At 46.3% G+C, this 17,252-nt stretch overlaps 1 protein-coding gene across 1 annotated transcript in view; it reads right to left on the bottom strand.

The window, feature by feature from the left end:
* LOC134059630 (NACHT, LRR and PYD domains-containing protein 3-like) overlaps positions 1-15,542 on the bottom strand; it is a 62,661-nt gene extending 47,119 nt beyond the window's left edge. Inside the window, exons 1-8 of the mRNA XM_062516072.1 lie at positions 15,474-15,542; positions 15,161-15,380; positions 13,224-15,006; positions 12,896-13,069; positions 4,678-4,851; positions 4,361-4,534; positions 3,909-4,082; positions 2,671-2,844 (exon numbers count right to left, since the gene is read on the bottom strand). Coding sequence (XP_062372056.1) covers positions 2,671-2,844; positions 3,909-4,082; positions 4,361-4,534; positions 4,678-4,851; positions 12,896-13,069; positions 13,224-15,006; positions 15,161-15,380; positions 15,474-15,542 — 2,942 coding nt within the window. The remainder of the gene's footprint in view (positions 1-2,670; positions 2,845-3,908; positions 4,083-4,360; positions 4,535-4,677; positions 4,852-12,895; positions 13,070-13,223; positions 15,007-15,160; positions 15,381-15,473) is intronic.
* Between the last annotated feature and the right edge of the window lie 1,710 nt (positions 15,543-17,252).

The following is a 17,252-nucleotide window of genomic DNA, read 5'->3' as shown; positions in this document are numbered from 1 at the left end:
CCAATCGGCTTTCACAAAACCGATGAGGTCCAGATCTCAGTGGCCTCATAGCTGCCTACAGCCATGCATAGTAAGCCTAATGATAGCCTAATAGTTATGACATTAATAGCCTATTAATGACCTCATGTCGGAATGGCACGTTGTTTGAAAAAAAAAAGTTAAATAGGCCTAGGCCTACCGCCGAGTGGGGATATGTCGGAATGAACAGCGGATACCAGCTGGGTTGTAAAACATTACTGTATTCGTTGATCTTATCGATGCAGTCCTTGCGGCCACTTCTCCCCATCGTAGGAAACTTTCTGTTTAGTGTAGATGATTGTTTATTTCTTATAATGAAACGCGAAGAAAAAATACGAGGACTGACCATCTCGTTTCTCCGCGTTTCCCCCAAAACCATGGCGACAAAGATAAATAAATATGATTTGACTAAGCTGATTGCTGACAAATTTGCCACACAATTCGGGAGAAGCAGCGGACAGGAGCGCCACCACAAGCAAGCACTTCTAGCCCAAATTAACATGGCAACGTTGCCTATGACTAAAGTGTCTAAGTAGGCTAGTCCTACTAATATTACATTTGATTGGTAGCATGTTTGTAGCGCGCCAGTTTACCCATCCCCTACATCAAAACAGCTTAGAATCAATCAAAGAATCAGCTGTGTCGGCGTTAGGCTGTAGGCGATTTTCTATTACCATTTTCATTCATTTCAACAATGGTTCATTGAAACGTCGTTTGAATAATTTCGCCAGTCATCACCTTCATTGTAATGATTAAATGAGATTAAGGAGTCGACTATTGACGGATATGCGGTCTTCATCATTTTGAAATGCGGGATGAAACTTGATGAAACTTTCTGCCACCTGGTGGTTGTTTGGGTACATTGCCTTAGCCTCGAAAAAAATCGGCTTGACGGCCTGCGGGATCTCTTCGGGAGTCCCGCGGGAGAAGGTGCATTCTCAACCCGTACCCACTGTATATGAGAGCGTTTCACTCGTGCGTGTGAGAGGTTTCAGTATAGTGTGCGAGAGAATTCAGTATAGTGTGCGAGAGGTTTCAGTATAATGTGTGAGAGGTTTCAGTATACTGTGTCAGAGGCAATTCTGAATAATGTCCTAAAGGGCCCCTCATATGTGTGCGCATGCGCGCGCACTGAAGTATGTGAATGTGTGTGTGTGTGTGTGTGTGTGTGTGTGTGTGTGTGTGTGTGTGTGTGTGTGTGTGTGTGTGTGTGTGTATGAAACAGAGAGAGAGAGTGCATGTTTTTTGTGTTATAGTGTCAGTGACTGGGTAACTGAATGATATAGTGACTCACTGACTCAATAGTGTGTGTGTGTGTGTGTGTGTGTGTGTCAAGCTGTGCCAAGCTGCCACACACACACACAATAGTGTGTGTGTGTGTGTGTGTGTGTGTCAAGCTGTGCCAAGCTGCCACATACTGTAGCACCGGCAATGTGCCAGCCACTGTGTGTGTGTGTGTGTCCTTGCGTGTGTTGCAAAGACTACTGGTCATCTCATGAAAGCAAATCTTATTTCCATTCAGTGAGATTCATCACTCACCCCCCTTTACAGCTGCTGTTGCTACAGCTGCATTATCATTGCTTATACACATCAGAGCATCTTACAATGAATCAGCCTCACTTTAGTGAACACACAACACTGTATACATTTCACCAAACTGCACTTCTATATGGGAAAAGAAAGGACATAGAATAGTCTATTTTCAGATTTCTCCAGTTTAACGTTGGTGTAATTAAGAAAACAATGATGGTTTTGTAACAACATCACCAACACCACTTTTAACCTCAGCTGTTTTATGTGAAGTGAACACCATCCACTAACCTTAATGTCTGCAGTGTGCAGTGTGGATCCTGCAGTAAAGCACACAGCTGAGTCACTCCCAAGACTCCTGGTATGCGTCCACTCAGATCCAGCTCAGTCATGAGTAAGGGGTTTGAACCCACAGCTGAAGCCACAGCAGCATAGGCTTCCTCAGCAGCACTACTCTTCAGGAACCTGGACAAATAAGGAGGACAACAAACCTTTAATCTCAACTGACATAATCAACACTGATGTGGGCATAAAAAGACACAAAGACTTTGGCGAGACAGACAATCGAGTAATAATGAAATGATGACCTGCATGTGCTGTTTTCCGGGTGTATTGCTACCCATTTACCGTATGTGTGTGTACAGTATTTTATCTGCTTGGCCTGGTGCTGCAGCTTTGAATCTCACAGAGTTTTCTCTGCAGGACCTGAGCTCTTCATCAAGCTCTGGTGAAACTTCACCAGCTTGATGAAATACAGTATATGAAGCATTTGACAATCTTTGATACACAACTGAACTGTCCACTGCTCTTCCAGAAATATACTTACTGGATATTTCTCAGTGTACACTGTGGATCCTCCTTCAGGTCTAAAAGCAGCTTGACTCCAGATTTCCCTGGATCATTTCCTCTGAGATCAAGATCTCTGAGGTGTTTGGGATTTAACCTCAGGGCTGAAGCCAGACTAGCGTAGCCCTTCTCTGTGATACTGCAGTCAGAGAGCCTGAAAGGAAATTATTATTTAGTCAATGCACCAAAAAACACAATTTGTTTTTCCCCCATCAACAAAATCACTGTATTGAGAAATACTGAAATGTCTTATTGAGGAATACTGAAATGTCTTACCTGAGTGTCTCCAGTGTACAGTTTAGGTTACCCAGTCCACTACACAGTTCTTGGACCCCATTATCTCCAATACTGTTGTCACTGAGGTCTAGAATTTTCAGCTTTGAAGATGCTTTGGTGAGGACAGATGCAAGACCTGCACAGCTCCTCTCAGTGATACCGCAGTCAGAGAGCCTGAAAGGAAATTATTATTTAGTCAATGCATCAGAAAACACACAATGTAGATCTCCAAGTATAACACTATATATATAAGGCTGGCTTACATTGCACGATTTTGGTCTGTTTTAACAGTCGGCGACTAAATTTCCACAATCGGGCGGAAATCTTGGGAGTTGTACTGAAATCGCAGCGCGCTCCCGTCATCTAAATCGTTTAGTGTAAGGTGCCAATCTTAGCTGTTTTAAGTCCGTCGGAGGCAGTCTTTTTCTAGTTTTGCCGTTACGACAATATCAAACATGTTTGATATTATCGGAAGTCTTTTCAGTCGTGGCTCATGCAAATAGTGACGTGAACATTAAAAACCAATAGTAACCTTGCGCGAACATGAAACAGGAAGGGGCAAAATAGGCGACAGCTGTAGCCTTTATGATTATTTGTTATTTCATTTCTTATAATTTATTAGCCGGCTGTTCTACGTGACAGAACAACTCTATATCTGTTAGTGATGTCACACATCAAACAATGCTGCAGAAACGCGAAAAAAATTACTTTGATATGAGTAGGCTATCATGTGATTTCCTGTGAATGATGAGGTGTAGCCTATTGCACGATGGAAAGAATTTGAAGGAATCTAGCAGCAGTCTTGTAAATAGTGACCCACAGTCTTTGCAAAATCCTAATATGAGACTGGCCTGTGACTAAAAACTCAATGAATTGTCTTTAGATGTGAGAGGGTCTGAGACTGTAGTCTTTCAAAAATCTTTTCCAAATCTTTGCAAAGTCTGGCAATGTAAGGTAGGCTTTAGTCGCCGACTGTTAAAACAGGCCAAAATCGTGCAATGTAAGCCAGCCTTAAGTTGTTGTGATAAGACCCACCTCCCCCCCTGGACAACATCACTGCTGTGTGAAGACCCCCCCCCCCCCCACACACACACACACACACTGAACAACATCACTGTTATGTGAAGACCCCCCTCCCCACACACACACACCCCCACACTGGACATCATCACTGCTGTATCATGTATCTTATTGAGGAATACTGAAATGTCTTATTGAGGAATACTGAAATGTCTTACCTGAGTGTCTCCAATGTACATGTTGGGTTACCCAGTCCACTACACAATTCTTGGACACCAATATCCCCAAAACTGTTGGCACAGAGGTCTAGATTTTTCAGCTTTGAAGATGCTTTGGTGAGGACAGATGCCAGACCTGCACAGCTCCTCTCAGTGATACTGCAGTCAGAGAGCCTGAAAGGAAATTATAATTTAGTCAATGCACCAGAAAGCACGCAATATGTACTGTAGTTTTCCAAGTATAACACTAAGTTGTTGTGATAAGACCCACCTCCCCCCTGGACAACAACACTGCTGTGTGAAGACCCCCCCCCCACACACACACACACACTGAACAACATCACTGTTATGTAAAGACCCCCCCCCCCCAACACACACACACACACACACAAACACTGGACAAAATCACTGCTGTATCATGTAGCTTATTGAGGAATACTGAAATGTCTTACCTGAGTGTCTCCAGTGTGCAGTTTAGGTTACCCAGTCCACTACACAATTCTTGGACACCAATATCCCCAAAACTGTTGGCACTGAGGTCTAGATTTTTCAGCTTTGAAGATGATTTGGTGAGGACAGATGCCAGACCTGCACAGCTCCTCTCAGTGAGCCCACAACTGTTGAGCCTTAAGGGGAATACAAGTGTGAGTGAGTGAGAGAGTGACTGACTGACTCAGTGTGTGTGTGTGTGTTTGTGTGAGATAAAAAGATAAAAACACACTGTCAAATTCACTGATAGCAACTCAGTATTTGGTCTTGTGATACTCACTGTAGTTTCTCCAGTTTACCATTGGGACCCTCCAGAAGAGAAGAAAGATGCTTCACTCCTGAGTCTTCTGCTTTATTCCCACTCAGCTGCAGCTCTCTCATGTGTGAGGGGTTTGATCTCAGTGCTGATGCAAGAGCTCTGAAGCCTTCCTCTCCAATACTGCAGTCTGACAGGCTGTAGAGAGAAGTAGAAGAAATACTTTTGGACAATGAACATTACTGTCTAATTTACAATACTCTTTGTGTGTGTGTGTGTGTGTGTGTGTGTGTGTGTGTGTGTGTGTGTGTGTGTTAGGGAGAAAACTTCATCAGCCACACTGTATGCCCACTTACTTATGCTCTGGTGTTCTTCCCACGTTTGCAACATCACTACCCCCCCCCCCCCTTCCCCTACACCCCTGTCATGAGCCTACTCTGTCACACTGGTCGGGTAATATTCCACTGCACTCACCAATTACTAGCCACGCCCACACTCACTCATTCAATCAGTCACCACACCTGCTGTCACTCTTCACTCATTGACTCTGCCACCTGCCCCTTGTTACTTGCTACTCTGCTCCTGTATTTAAACCCCAGATCTCCAATGGCTCAGTGTCGGATCGTCTGCAACCCAAAGCTCTACTGTTTGTCGGCTATCACAAATCTGACTCCTGTCTTCGACCTGGACCTCATTTCTGTCAGCTCTTCAGGCCTGGTAAACCATCCTGCACTCTGCCTGTCATTACCATTACCTGCCTTTCTGTCTGTGCTATCACCTAGTGATGGCGAACTGAAGCTTTCTGAACCAGTGAGGCATTCAATCCAATTGTATCGAAAAAAGGTTCAGTACTCGAAGCTTCAGAACTCTATGAGGACATCTAGTGGTGAAAGTTTAGGATAGCCTTGTGTCACAGACTGTTTCGTAGTTATTAGCTATGAATGTCTGTGAGTCAAAGATGAATACATCTTGAACATGAGTTAATGGATAAATAAATAATAACATGGATAATTAAGGTTATTTAGGGATCTTCTAACTTGTTTTGTGTTGAACCTGCGCGATTCAGTCGCGCCTTGCACACGCCCGGACTCGAACTCGCAAAACAGTAGAGACTCATCGGGGGTCGCGCGTGCTCACAAGAAGGCCACGAGTCCAGACACTTCACTTGTGTGCCATCAGCAGACTTGATGCGTCGGCAAGTCAGTTTGAGTCAATTGATTGCCGAAGTGCTTTTACACAGTGAACCTAAACCCCCGCCCAGTGTCGCGCTACAGCTTTGAATCAAACTTCGAAGCAGTCACATGGGTGTGTGTGAAACGAAGCTTCGGACGTCACTGGTCACGTGATTATCACCAAACGAATCAAGCTCCGATACAAGCTTCATCTCAAATTGGTTCATGTTTTCGATACACGCATCGAAGCAGGGGGTTCACGGATAACATCACTACTATCACCAGTGTTCCAGCTCGCCTGCTTCTGCCTGCCTGCCTACCTGCCCGCCTGCCTGCCAGACGTGCGTGTGTTCCCTGAAGCCTTCCTATCCGTGGAAACTACCACCAACCTCTGCCTGCTGTCTGCTCATCCCTCTCACAAGTGCTCTGAGCCTGAGACACTCCTCCAGCCGCCCAGCGTGTGACAAACTCATTCAACCAACAGTTCCAGCTCTACATTCACACACTCCCTCTTCCCCTTTTCCCAAGTTTTCAATAAACAGCGGTTCGCTGATGAGATGTTAAAGGTTTTTGATAATGGGTTCTCAACAGCAGAGGTTTCCCGGTCCCTGATGAGTATCCGCCAGGGAAACCGAACAGTGGCAGACTTCTCCATTGACTTCCGCACCCTGCCACGGCGAAGTGAGTGGAATGCAGCAGCAGTGGTAGACGCCTTCTTCCATGGATTGGCCGACTATATCAAAGATGAGCTGGTTTCCCACGACCTGCCCCAGACATTAGATGAGGCAGTAGCCCTCGCAGTCCGCATTGACCGGCGTGTCCAAGCCCGCAGGCGGGAGAAGGGACGCCAGAGCCAGCCGTTCACCCGCACCCGGAGCAACGTCTCTACCTCCTTGCCTCCACCCAGCCATCCACATGACCTGTGTGACCAGCCCGAATCCATGGAGATTGGCCGTGCCGTCCTCTCCCCTGAAGAACGGCAGCCTCCCGTCTGTGTCTGTACTGCGGGGGAGAGGGGCATCGAGTTGCAACCTGTCCAGTAAAAGCCAGAGCTCACCGGGAGTAGGGGGGGTCCGGTTGAGCTCAATGAATCTCCAGTCTCCCCTAAACCGTAAACCCCTGCTTCAGGTCCGCCTCCGTCTTCAAGATTCAACCCACACCATGGCGGCCTTGCTAGACTCTGGCGCTGAGGCCAACATTATGGACACCGAACTGGCTCGTCAGCTGGGGTTGAGAAACCATCACCTGCCTTCCCCAGTTCCTGCCCGGGCATTAGATGGACATGTTCTGGGCACCGTTACTCATCTCACTACCCCCATCTCGATGATGCTGTCAGGTAATCACCATGAAACCACCCAGTCAGCACAACCCTCATGTTGACTGGGAGACTGGAACCATAAGGGAGTGGGGAGACGCCTGTCACCAGTCCTGCTTGAAAGCTGCTGCCCTGCCACTCCATCCCAAGACTGCCAGTTCTGTCCCGACATCTCAAGCGTTCCAGTGTGCTATCATGGGCTCCGGGAGGTGTTCAATAAAGTCAAGGCTACTTCACTCCCTCCTCACCGACCATATGACTGTGCCATCAACCTCCTTTCAGGAACCACACCACCGAAGGGCCGTCTTTACTCCCTGTCCGCTCCTGAAAGAAAAGCCATGGAGGATTACATCAACAACTCCCTGGCGGCTGGAATTATTCGTCCGTCCTCTTCACCTGCCGGAGCAGGTTTTTTCTTCGTGGGTAAGAAAGACGGGTCTCTTCGGCCATGCATTGACTACCGGGGCTTGAATGAAATCACAGTCAAAGATCGTTACCCTCTGCCATTGCTCTCCTCTGCCTTTGAATTACTCCAGGGAGCCACAGTCTTCACCAAACTGGATCTGAGAAATGCTTACCATCTGGTGCGGATACGGGAGGGCGACGAATGGAAGACGGCCTTCAACACCTCAACTGGTCACTATGAGTACCTGGTCATGCCGTTTGGCCTCACCAACGCACCAGCAGTTTTCCAGGCTCTTGTGAACGATGTTTTACGGGATATGCTGAACAAATTTGTCTTTGTTTACCTGGACGATATTTAAATTTTTTCTAAGACCCTGTCCGAGCACGTCCGTCATGTCCAGCAGGTCCTTCGTCGACTCCTCGAGAACTCCCTATACGTCAAGGCAGAGAAGTGTGAGTTTCATGCCAGCTCCGTGGCTTTCCTGGGGTATATTGTGGCAGAGGGAAGCATCCAGATGGATCCAGCCAAAGTGTCGGCGGTGGTTACGTGGCCCATACCGGAGAACAGGAAGAAGCTACAACAGTTTCTGGGGTTTGCCAACTTTTACAGAAAGTTTATATGTAATTACAGTGTAATTGCATCCCCTCTCACTGCTTTGACCAGCACCAAACAACCATTTGCCTGGACCCCGGCAGCCAACAAAGCTTTTGACACCCTTAAGGCTCGGTTCACCTCTGCTCCCATCCTCCAGATGCCTGATGCGGATCGCCAGTTTGTGGTGGAGGTGGATGCCTCAGATGTGGGGGTCGGGGCAGTGCTATCTCAACGGGCAGTGGAGGATGGCAAGCTGCACCCCTGTGCATTCTTCTCTCGCCGGCTATCTCCGGCGGAGCGTAACTACAACATTGGCAACCGTGAGTTACTAGCTGTTAAGCTCGCCTTGGAAGAGTGGCGTCACTGGCTGGAGGGTTCCATGGTCCCGTTTCTGGTCTGGACAGATCACAAGAATCTGGAATACATCCAATCCACTAAGAGACTGACTTCCAGACAATGCCGCTGGGCTCTGTTCTTCACTCGGTTCAACTTCACACTCTCCTATCGACCTGGATCATGCAACACAAAGCCCGACGCACTCTCCCGAATGTTCCAGGGGGACAAAACATGTAAGGAGGATCTGACGCCCATCCTTCCAAGCCCCTGTGTCGTCGCAGCATTGACCTGGGACATTGAGAGACAGGTGCAAGAAGCCATACGAGACCAACCTGCCCCCAGTGCTTGCCCCACTAATCGTCTCTTTGTTCCAGAGAACTTAAGGTCTCAGGTCATCCAGTGGGGTCATGACTCTCGCCTTGCCTGTCACCCCGGAACCACACGCACCCTCCACCTCCTCTCCCAGCGCTTTTGGTGGCCCTCTTTACGGAGGGAGGTCCAGGAATTCGTGAGAGCCTGCCTTACATGCAACCAGCATAAGTCCTCCAACCAGCCGCCATCTGGGTTTCTCCAACCTCTGCCTGTGCCCTTGCGGCCCTGGTCTCACGTCTCCCTGGACTTTGTAACTGGACTACCCCCATCTGACGGACACACAGTTATCCTCACAATAGTGGATAGTTTCAGCAAGATGACCCACTTTGTGCCACTTCCCAAACTACCATCTGCGAAGGAGACTGCCCAATTAGTGCTGGAACACGTATTCCGAGTCCATGGTCTGCCCAGGGATGTTGTCTCGGACCGGGGCCCGCAGTTCGCCTCGGTCTTTTGGAAAGAGTTCTGTTCCCTTTTAGGGGCCACAGACAGCCTCTCTTCGGGCTTCCACCCCCAGTCTAATGGCCAGACGGAGCGCATGAACCAAGAGTTGGAGAAGGCCCTCAGATGTACAGCTTCACGTAACCCCCGGGCTTGGGCTCAACACCTGCTGTGGGTGGAATATGCCCACAATTCGCTCACCAGCTCTGCCACAGGCCTCTCTCCCTTTCACTGTGTTTATGGATACCAACCACCTCTGTTCGCTAGTCAGGAGAGGGACATCACCTGCCCATCTGCCCTCGCCTATGCTCGCCGTTGCCGCCGCATCTGGTCCCAGGCCCGTGCCACTCTCCTTAAGTCTGTCGCCAGCTACACTACTGGGGCTAACCGGCGGAGGACTCCAGCCCCGGCCTACTGTGTGGGCCAGAAGGTCTGGTTATCTGCCCGGGACCTGCCATTACGGGTGGAATCACGCAAACTGGCACCTCGTTACATTGGGCCCTTTCCCATTCAGAAGATCTTCAGCCCGACTGCAGTTCGGCTCCAGTTGCCCAGGTCTATGAAGGTACACCCAACCTTTCATGTCTCTAGGCTAAAACCTGTTCACGAAAGCCCCCTGGTCCCGCCCGCGCCACAACCGCCTCCTCCGCGCCTCATTGAGGGGGGCCCAGTCTACACTGTCCGGCGGCTGCTCAAGTCACGAAGACGGGGCAGGGGCATCCAGTATCTGGTAGATTGGGAGGGTTATGGGCCTGAGGAGAGGACGTGGGTTCCTGCTGGGAGGATTGTGGACCCGACGCTCATCTCCGACTTCCACCGTCTACATCCTGACCAGCCCTCTCTCCGGCGGGGTCGGCCAAGGGGTTCTCGTTGTGTGTCCTGCCCTCTGCCTGAATCTGAACCTGATCTTGACCTGGCCTCAGAACCGGGGTATCCTGATGACCCTCCAGCTGAGGATGATGAGGAAGTACAGGCATTCTCTGAGGACGAGGCCATGGAGACTGACCGGTCCGAGGAATTCTGATCCTCCGCCTGGTTCCCCCTCCTCCAGTCCTGTTTGGTGGGGCCTCTAGGGGACTTCTGGGGCCGTCCCTTAGTGGGGGGGTTCTGTCATGAGCCTACTCTGTCACACTGGTCGGGTAATATTCCACTGCACTCACCAATTACTAGCCACGCCTAGTGTTGTTTTTGGCGGCCTGTTTTGGTTTTAGTTTTAGTCTAGTCTTTGTGTCAAGCTGTCATTTTAGTTTTTATCAGTTTTAGTCACGTTCATACTCTTTTAGTCTAGTCAAGTTTTAGTCGACTAAAAGTATGAGCATTTTAGTCTTATTTTCGTCTAGTTTTAGTTGACGAAAACGAATGACTTTTAGTCTTGTTTTTGTCAATGAAAATTGGATTTTAGCATCTTTTTATTAATGCAATTCTATTTTAAGGGGTTGTTCCTCCATAGACTGGGTAAGACTGTTTTTAGTGGCAGGCAGCACCAGCGAACTCTGAAACTATAGGACTGGATGAAATGTGCAGATAACGGTCTCCACTGATAAATATCACACTGGCTAACCTGGAAATGAGGTCCTATGTCCAAAATTCTGAACTACCCCTTTAATAGGAAATGATACATTTTGGTTAATTTTCATGGATTAAAAAATTACAAATATTACAGGTTACATATACACTGAACATTGACAGTGGAATCAGGTATTTTACACAGAGTTTGGTCTCCCCCTGTCACCATGAAAGGACTATTTGGAATATTCTGTAGACCTGCTGTTCCTTTTCTGAGAACAATTTAACTTAAGATCAAGTTGTCCTTAGGTTATTGAATGCTGTAAATGTGGATGCTATTTCACCATTAACTAGGTAGCCTAAGCGTGGTTACACACAATTGTCATCTTAATGCAGTGTTTTGTAGCCTATAAAACGCATTTCACGTTCATCACTCAGTTTTGGTAGGCTACAGGTCTATGCCTTGAGTGGTCGCTGCCCCTTTAAATGCGTGGGACTTTAAATTACGTTTTAACTCCATGCTGATTTTGTTGATGAACAGCACCGTCTTTGATTCAGTTTTTCTACCGTTTAAATAAACGACACACGCGCACTTGTGTGGTTGGTAAGGAATTGTTTTCAATAGTTTTCTTGCAATTCCCACACAACATTAGATAGCCTACTAAGTTTCCATTAAAAATGTGTCTACGATTAGAACTTCGTTGCTGATCGGTGGAATAATGTTATTATTGTAGCCTAGGCTATATGACAGCGCCAGCATCAGCTGGACAGAAGCTTAGGCTACACACTAATCAAATCTGCAGTTGCCTGTTAACATTTTCATCTGAATTAGATCTAGGCTATATGCGGAGGTGAGATAAGTAGCCTAGTGCAAAGTTGAACTGAGAGAGTTGCCAATCTAACGGACTGAACGTAGCCTATATTTCTTAGCTTATATTAGCGATAACGATAGGCTATACATCTACCGCTCCTTTGCTACATGATCAAATATGATCAGATGAGTGACAGAAGCACCGGATACCAACAGGCCCACGCGAGAAACGCTGGTCCTCTGGTATGATAATCAGACCATGCAACCTGATGCGCCCCTGAAGTGAGACGCAGGAAACAGAAATAGGCCTACTGCAAAATAATAACACGACTAAACGACACAAAATAATGTTATAACATTCATGTCCTTCTGGTCTTCGAAAATGAAGAGAGATGTTAGCATGGTTTTTATTTTGTAAACCACATTTAGTCTCGTTTTTATTCGTCAACGATATTGCCTTATAAATTTAATTAGTCATCGTCACATGGCCAGCATTTACGTTGCGTCTCGTCTCGTTATAGTCACGTGAAAAAAGTTCGTTGACGACGATATTTAGTCATAATTTTCGTTGACGAAAGCAACACTAGCCACGCCCACACTCACTCATTCAATCAGTCACCACACCTGCTGTCACTCTTCACTCATTGACTCTGCCACCTGCCCCTTGTTACTTGCTACTCTGCTCCTGTATTTAAACCCCAGATCTCCAATGGCTCAGTGTCGGATCGTCTGCAACCCAAAGCTCTACTGTTTGTCGGCTATCACAAATCTGACTCCTGTCTTCGACCTGGACCTCATTTCTGTCAGCTCTTCAGGCCTGGTAAACCATCCTGCACTCTGCCTGTCATTACCATTACCTGCCTTTCTGTCTGTGCTATCACCAGTGTTCCTGCTCGCCTGCTTCTGCCTGCCTGCCTACCTGCCCGCCTGCCTGCCAGACGTGCGTGTGTTCCCTGAAGCCTTCCTATCCGTGGAAACTACCACCAACCTCTGCCTGCTGTCTGCTCATCCCTCTCACAAGTGCTCTGAGCCTGAGACACTCCTCCAGCCGCCCAGCGTGTGACAAACTCATTCAACCAGCAGTTCCAGCTCTACATTCACACACTCCCTCTACCTCTTTTCCCAAGTTTTCAATAAACAGTGGTATAACGCAACTTGGTCTCCTCGTCTGTCCAGGCCCTGACACACCCCCCTCTACACACACACACACACACACACACACGCACACGCATCATACTGCACAAATGAAGCCACAGAACTGATCATTATGGGATACGAAAATGTCTTACCTGAGTGTCTCCAGTGTACAGTTTGGGTTACCCAGTCCACTACACAACTCTTGGACTCCGACATCTCCAATACTGTTGCCACTTAGGTCCAGATGTTTCAGCTTTGAAGATGTTTTGGTGAGGACAGATGCCAGACCTGCACAGCTCCTCTCAGTGAGCCCACAACTGTTGAGCCTTAAGTGGAAAACATTCCATCAGTTAGTGAACTCTCTGGAAAGGACTTTGACGAAGTACATTAGTATAGCCGTGCTTCAAAATCATATATAATATCAACTTAAATGTGAATACTTCCTCATTTTCATCCAAAACATATTGTCATTCTACTTACAGGGCCTTTTGGGATTCCTCCACTACTGGCTGCAGCCTTAGAAGACATTCATCAGACAAAATGTACTTCTTCAAGTCAAACACATCCAGCTTTTCTTTTGATGTCAGAAGCACAAACACGAGAGCTGACCACTGTGTGGATGAGAGGTTGGCTGCAGAAAGTGTCCCTGCACTTAGAAAGCTCTGGACCTCCATCACTAAGGAGTGATCATTGACTTCATTCAGACAGTGGAAGAGGTTGATAACTCTTTCTGATGATGGAATCTCCCTGATCTTTGATTTAATGTAGATGCATATTTCTACTTGGCCTTCATATTGTACTTTCTGCAGTAGGCCACGTAGGAGTCTCTGATTGGATTCCAGAGAGAGGCCAAGAAGGAAACGTAGGAAAAGATCAAAGCGTCCATCTTCGTGTTTCATGGCTTGGTCCACAGCATTCTTCTGTAAGGTGGTCATGGCTCTGTGCTCTGGTCTGTGGACTTTTCTGGAGGCTTCCTGTGGGGACATGAAATCTTTCCCCTCAGTTATAAACATCAGGATCACATATAAAGCTGCAAAATACTCCTGGATGCTCAGATGAACAAAACAGTACAACTTCTCCAGATGAAGGCCTGACTCTTCTCGAAAGATCTGGGTGCAAATGCCACTTTGTACTGCTGCCTCTCTGACATCGATACCACTCTCTCTCAGGTCGTCTTCATCAAAGACCAGGTTGCCTTTCTCCAGCTGGTCGTAGGCCAACTTTCCAAGAGCAAGGACACTAGCTCGGTTCCACTGCGGATCTGTGTCATATACTCCATCAAACTTTAGGCTCTTTTGCTTGGTTTGAAAAACAAGGAAATATGTGTACATCTCTGTCAAAGTCTTTGGAACTTGCTTTCCGCTTTCATTCTTGAGAACGATTTCAAGCACAGTAGCAGCAATCCAGCAAAACACTGGTATGTGGCACATAATGTGGAGGCTTTTTGATGATTTAATGTGAGAGATGACTTTGTTGGCAAGAGTATGATCACATATTCTCTTTCTGAAGTATTCCTCCTTCTGAGGGTCACTGAATCCTTGTACCTCTGTGACCCGGTCAACATTCTGCGGAGGAATTTGAATGGCTGCTGCTGGTCGAGAAGTGATCCAAAGGAGGGCAGAGGAAAGCAGATTACCCTTGATGAGATTTGTCAGGAGTACATCCATTGAAGTTTTTTTTGTCACTTCAGCCAATATTTCATTTTTCTGAAAGTCAAGTCGGAGTCGACACTCATCCAGACCGTCAAAGATGAACAACACTTTGTACTTCCCCTGGCTGGGAAAAGTTAACTGCTTTGTTTCTGAGAAAAAGGTTTGGAGAAGATCCATCAAAGAGAGCTGATTTTCTTTCATGCTGTTGAGCTCCCGAAAAGGCAGTGGAAATATGAAGTGGACATCCTGGTTTTCTTTTCCTTCAGCCCAGTCCAGGATGTACTTTTGAACTGAGACAGTTTTGCCAATGCCAGCTACTCCCTTTGTGATGACACTTCTGATTGGTTTATCTTGGCCCGGTAGGGGCCTAAAGATGTCTCTGCATTTGATTGGTGTCTCCTGTCCAGTGGGTCTCTTGGAGATGGACTCAATCTGCCTGACTTCATGCTCCTCATTTACTTTCCCACTTCCTCCCTCTGTGATGTAGACCTCTGTGTAGATCTTTTCTAGCAGAGCAGAGCTGCCTTGCTTGGGTATTCCTTCAAACACACTCTGGTACTTAGTCTTGATATTTCTCTTCAGCTCACTTTGACAAACTACATCCTGTTCATCTAATTCACAAAAAATAAAATAATATAATTATGTTTATCAAGCCATCAACAGCAAAGACATCAATTTCATCATTCACTGCAGCAAGGTTCTGTTTAGGTAATGTACCGTAGCTTCTTAGTGACTTGTAATTGCAAATAAAGGAACATTTCTTACTTTCTTGCAGTTTGTCAGCGATATGTTTCTGCTTCATGTTCCTCAGGAAGTGCAGTGCCATCTTGAGAGCCCCTTCTCTGGCATCACTCTCATCCTGCTCTTTACCCTCAAAGTGTTCTTGGTAATCTGGACTAACAATCTTCTTGAATCTCTTCAGCTCATTCTTCACAAAGTCAATTATCTTCTCTTCAAGCAGCTGGTATACAAATATCGCGGTTAGCTTTGCATTACAATACCCAGGTTTTGAATAAGACCATATTATTATTGTAACATCATATCAGTGCAGCATGATATACTGTAGCTGTATCCAAACCTGGAATATGTGCTTGAGGTCCCCCTGGGTGAAGTGGTCACTGACGGCATCTGGTTTGCATTCTTCCATTTGACCACTGAGTATTTAAGGGAAAAAAACACAAATAGACTTTCATTAGTTGTGCATGCACATCTTTGTTGGTAATGGAGATCCCCACAGTTCTTGTGCCATTGGACTCTATGGCATCCCCCACTCTGTGGTAAAACATTCTGAAATGCCGGCCAATAAGGCTTTGATCTATCAAAACCAAACTTGGTCAAACCCATTATGAGGAGAGCACATACATTTAGCATATTTCTACCACTACTGTATGTGGCATTTGTAATTGTCCCTAAAGAAATAATCTTGTGTCTAGTTGAGAGGACACTGTCTGTGTCAGTCCAATGTAAAACCCCCAGGACAGCTAATACTTTCCTAAATATAACACCACATGCGGCACTAGTTATCCTATAACAGCATGTTAACTGCAAACTCTTGAAATTCTCTCAGTGCACTCTCTGTGCCCGTACTATTAAAGTGCTCAAACAATGTGCATGAGTGAATAGAAACATCAAAAATATTTGCTAATTAACGTTCCGACCCGACGTGAACCAAGTCAATGGCCATGTATATCTGTTGTAGTCCATACTATTGAGGTAGAGAGTGTTTTCTCATTAGCTTGAAAAAATGAGAATTTGCAGACTATGCTTCAGCATAGTGCAATTGTTGCACTAACCATCAGTTTAAAACACTGACACTGACATGCCTAAACTTTAGATTTGGATTGAACCAGAAATCTGTCCACTAAAAGGAAATTGGAATTAACATTATAAGATGCATAACATCTGTATGCTGTAGACTATCCTGTTTGATTTAGGTCATCTGTTTGGCTGCACTATGTCAACAGATAATGGAATCCACCATACAGAGCACCAGAAGTCCAGTAGTTTAGATTCTGCTGTCAGTAGCACCTTATATTTCAGAAATGCTGATACTAAGGGCTGATTTGAGGGCGTTTGTGTGACAGGCTAGTTAGGCTATGGAACCGACCCACGGCATGAATGCCCAATCAGGTTTGATATACCTGTCTGACTGTATGTCCATCATATTTGTACAACGCCTCACAGTCAAAGAAGATTATACAGTCTGTGGAAGTGTCATCAGATAGGACGACCTGCCCAAATCTCTCCCAAACCTTAACGTTTTGACCTTCTTGCTGCACAACTTTTCAAGTCAGCCATAGTGTCAGTGAAAGTGGAGTATAGCAAACACATCAAATAAACTATTGGACGGCTCTAAAGGGAAAAGGGGAAACACATACTTGATATTTATGACCAAAAAGTTTCCTGACCCCTGATCTAAATAGAAGCACAAAGAGCCATACATGATGGAGATCCCATCCAATAACTGAGTCTTTCCCTGGGGAAATAAAGCATCTGATTCCTGGTCTGTTTGAAGGACTTGCCTTGATCCATCTGTGACATCATCATACTGGAAGTCTATGCCACGATGCCCTGACTGGTCACTCTTCATGGACACACAAGTGGGCACAGGTGATGGAGGCCTCTCATGATGGAGTGAGCTGTGGTGTAAAAATAAAGTCTGTGACAAAAATATGCTGTGTCCCATATAGAGCTGGGATACCCTTTATAGTACAAATACCTACATCTAAATGTATGCACACAGATACAGTAGATACTGTAGGTAGCACAGATAGCATCATGCTAATGTAGTGAAGAACATCTGGCAATGCTTTCATCCAATAACCAATTAAGTAATCATCAATGATTTGCTTTGCTT

This window comes from Sardina pilchardus, chromosome 16, assembly GCF_963854185.1.
Source record: "Sardina pilchardus chromosome 16, fSarPil1.1, whole genome shotgun sequence".
NCBI lineage: Eukaryota > Metazoa > Chordata > Actinopteri > Clupeiformes > Clupeidae > Sardina > Sardina pilchardus.
Note: the sequence above shows the minus strand (reverse complement) of the source record. Positions and strands in the feature narration are given on the sequence as shown.